Raw genomic sequence first — 3,819 nt, forward strand, 5'->3', positions numbered from 1 at the left:
TCTTTTCAAATTAAACAATTCCGTCTCATATAAGAATGCGACACTAAAAATAATTGGGGGTGGTTTCGAGAAACCAGAATAGTTAAAGAGAAACGCTAGAGATAATAAGAAACGAAATACTAATAAGAATAATAAAATACAAACTGGTGATAAGAAAAGAACAATCGCAAACAAAACGATAAAACCTCATAAAAAGAATCAAAGTCAATCATCTCCAAAAACATTATCACAAAGATTCAAGATGATGAGATGAATGATTATTTTAATAGAAGAATGAAGAAAATCAAACAAAAAAAAACAATATAGTCATGACCAAAAAGTGAAAATTAAGTGGCAGAAGAATTAATAATGCATTTTAACATCGAGAATGAACATCATGTGTTTTATTTAAGGTTAAATTAATGAACAATTAAAATGTTGTTTTTCCAAATAAATCTAAATAAATATTTAATTTCTCTTAACTTCTTATAAATTTTATATTTTCAGATCGTATAGCACGTGCAATGCACGTCGTCCTTGCTAGTTTAACTAAAAGAATGTCTTTTTCAAATTATTTTTGAAAGAACGTCATAAATCAATAAAAGTGTTAGACCAAGATCATTTTTCAAACTATTCCGTTGGGAGTTAGCATTGGGTTGAGGATGTTAGCATGCATGTTGATTAAAATTAGTTTCAAGATCGTTTAATTTCAAATTGCATGATCAATCAACCTATCATCCACCAAACCCCATATATCATATATCAATATCTATTTAATGGATGCAAAGAATCACATCATTTCCGGTTTTAATTATAACTTTAATTAATAGTACAGATATACGTACGTACAGAATGTCCATTGTTGTCGAGGCACCGGGCTTCATCCAAGTATTCTCAGACGGCAGCGTGAAACGATTTTCTCCGCAAACTGCGGCGGCATCACCGATATCCACCGGCGGTTACCAGTCCAAGGACGTCACGATCGACGCATCGAAGCCGATAACCGCTAGGATCTTTCGACCTCATGATGATGATCATGTATCGGAAATGCCAGTCCTGGTTTATTTCCATGGCGGCGGGTTCTGCATAGGGTCAACCACATGGCTAGGATACCACATTTTCCTTGGAAACTTAGCTGTCACCGCTAAAACCATTGTTTATTCAGTAGATTACCGTATGGCCCCAGAAAACAAGCTCCCAACAGCTTATGAAGACTGCTATTCGGCTCTCGAATGGTTAAGTACTTCAAAGGCTGATGATCCATGGCTGCAAAACGCCGATCTTTCGCGTGTTTTCCTCTGCGGCGATAGCGCTGGAGGGAACATAGCACACCATGTCGCCATAAAAGCCATCGAGAATAGAGTCCATGGGGTGACGGTGAAAGGGTTGGTGCTGATCCATCCGTTTTTCGGGAGCGAAAGGCGGACCGAGCTCGAGCTGGCAGAGGGATCAGGGGCTGAGGTAGCCATGAATGACATGTTCTGGAGGCTGAGCTTGCCGGAGGGGGCCGACCGCGATTTCTACGGGTGCAATTTCGAGAAGGGGGAGGTGGCGGCTGCAGGATATAATTGGAGCCTGTTTTCGGCTGTGTTGGTGTTCGTTTCCGGGCTCGATTTCTTGAAAGAAAGGGGAGTGATGTATGTCGAGTTCTTGAAGAAAGCAGGGGTGAGTGAGGTGAAGTTGATAGAAGCTGAGGGGGAAGTGCATGTGTTTCATGTGTGGTTTCCTGAGTCGGAGGCAACTTTTATGCTGCAGAAGCAGATTACTGATTTCATTCGAAGCTTGTGAATATTAAGGATCAGGGTTATGTTTGGTTTTGTTTGATGTAATGATCCAATTCTACGCATTGATTCGTTGGGATTCTTACAATTGTTTGTAAGATATGTATTTCGTACGGGCATATTGCTAATTATATAGGTCCACGTTGTACCAATAATGGTATTTTTCAAGCATGTTTATGTGTAAATCCTATAATTGTCACAATTCAATCTCACATTAACTTTCAAAATTTTAAGCTATGAGTTTCAGAAAAGAAGATGATAATCTCTCATTTCGGTGTGGGCCGGGATCGGTTCATTCATATTCTACAATTCGCTTAGAAGTGGCTCCTTATCCTTGCTATCAATTAACACCGATGATCACTCTCCATCCTCTTTTGCCTCACACATTGCAAATTATGTTTTCGAAATTAGTTTGGTTTTGTACACAGACTTTTAATATTCGACTAATTTATTTAAATTAGTGATGTAACATTGAAAAATGTTGACATGATATCAAAAAATATTGATGTAACATCGAAAATTTTTGATCTATCTGCTAGTTGTTATGTCAGCAGTTAGATCAAAATAACTAGAAATTAAAAGTGAATGTACCAAAACCTTTGAAAACTCGATGGACCAAAACCAAAAATTCAAATTTCATTCTATTAGTTTTATAGACATAATTTGTAATTGTTCCATCACTGTCGCAACCCATCATTAGGCGGGGCAAGACGACCCATTTTTTAGGAGGGTTGGAAAAACACCAAACCAACACACCTATTTTAGCTAGGTGACATAGCCGGCAATTCTCGACGGGTTTACGTGTAATTTGGCGGTCCACCCGCAACTCTCACAACCCACCATTAGGCAGAGGCTGGGCGACCCACCTTTTAGGCAAGTTGAGAAATTGTCAACTCAAATCACCTATTTTAATTTGTATGACGAGACGGGCCAACTCGAAGAACCTAACCCATTTTACACTAAAAAAAACGGCCTTTGCCACGGTTCTACCGCGACAAAAACCGTGGCAAAATTGAATTTGCCACGGTTTATTGAAACCGTCTGGGAAGGCATAACCGTGGCAAACCTTGCCACGATTTTATTTAAAGCGTGGCAATATATTGTCACGGTTTTAGTAACCGCGGCAATACATTTCCACAGTTAAAATTAAACCGTGACAATACATTGCCACGCATTTTAAAAACCGTGACAATAATTTGCTACAGTTTCTATAAACCGTGGCAAATATTTTAAAGTTTTTTTAAAAAACATTTATTTATTATATATATTTTAATGAATAATAAATTTTTAATATTAGTTAAATATTATAAAAGAAATTTAGAAAATAAATTTAAATAATTTATATATAAAACAAAATGCACACAAATTAAAATTAAATATAACTAAGTATATTTAATAATTGTAATTTAACTAAGAAAAATTATCAGTCGACGACCGACGGCGGACGGTGTCGGCCGTACTGGTTGTCATCATAAAAAAAATAAAATTCCATGACCAGATTTCAACAAAGAAAAACAAGATTTTAACAAAAAAAAATAGAAGCTTACCAATAGGTGGCGGTGGCGATGGAGGAAAGGCGGCAGTGGCGGTGGGTTTGGAAAAAATTGAACGAAAACTTAAAATTTTGGTATTAAAATGAAGCACACATCGCAAAGATTCCAAATATATGCTTTTTCATGGGATTTTGGGGCAGAATGTGGGCTGGAAAACTAGAGGCGGCGGTCGGCTAGGGTTTGTGGGGAGGGAGAAAGAAGAGAGGAGAAAAAAGAAAGGAAAGTTGGGTCAAAGCGTGGCAAAAATTGATTAATTTATTATAATAAAAAATAAAAGAAATAATTAGCATTGCCACGTTGGCGAAAACCGTGGCAATCATAAATTAATTTATTATAATAAAAAGAATTAATTAATTTTGCCACGATTAATTTAAACCGTGGCAATATTTTGCCACGATTTTTAGAAACCGTGGCAAATTTGCCACGATTATATTTAATCATGGCAAGTGGCAACAAGTTTGCCACGATTATTGTTATACCGTGGCAAAAAAAATTGCCACAGTTTG

At 37.0% G+C, this 3,819-nt stretch overlaps 1 protein-coding gene across 1 annotated transcript; it reads left to right on the plus strand.

Moving 5' to 3' along the window:
• The first annotated feature begins 452 nt into the window (after positions 1-452).
• Positions 453-3,314, plus strand: LOC140884161 (probable carboxylesterase 6). The gene has a single exon (XM_073290833.1). The coding sequence runs from the start codon at positions 760-762 to the stop codon at positions 1,765-1,767; it is 1,008 nt and encodes a 335-aa protein (XP_073146934.1). The 5' UTR covers positions 453-759; the 3' UTR covers positions 1,768-3,314.
• The last annotated feature ends 505 nt before the right edge of the window (positions 3,315-3,819 follow it).

This window comes from Henckelia pumila, chromosome 1 (genome assembly GCF_033568475.1).
Source record: "Henckelia pumila isolate YLH828 chromosome 1, ASM3356847v2, whole genome shotgun sequence".
Taxonomy (NCBI): Eukaryota; Viridiplantae; Streptophyta; class Magnoliopsida; order Lamiales; family Gesneriaceae; genus Henckelia; species Henckelia pumila.

Excerpts from the sequence above, each read along its gene's own strand:
- LOC140884161 (XM_073290833.1), top strand. The coding sequence starts at position 760 with ATGCAAAGAATCACATCATTTCCGGTTTTAATTATAACTTTAATTAAT.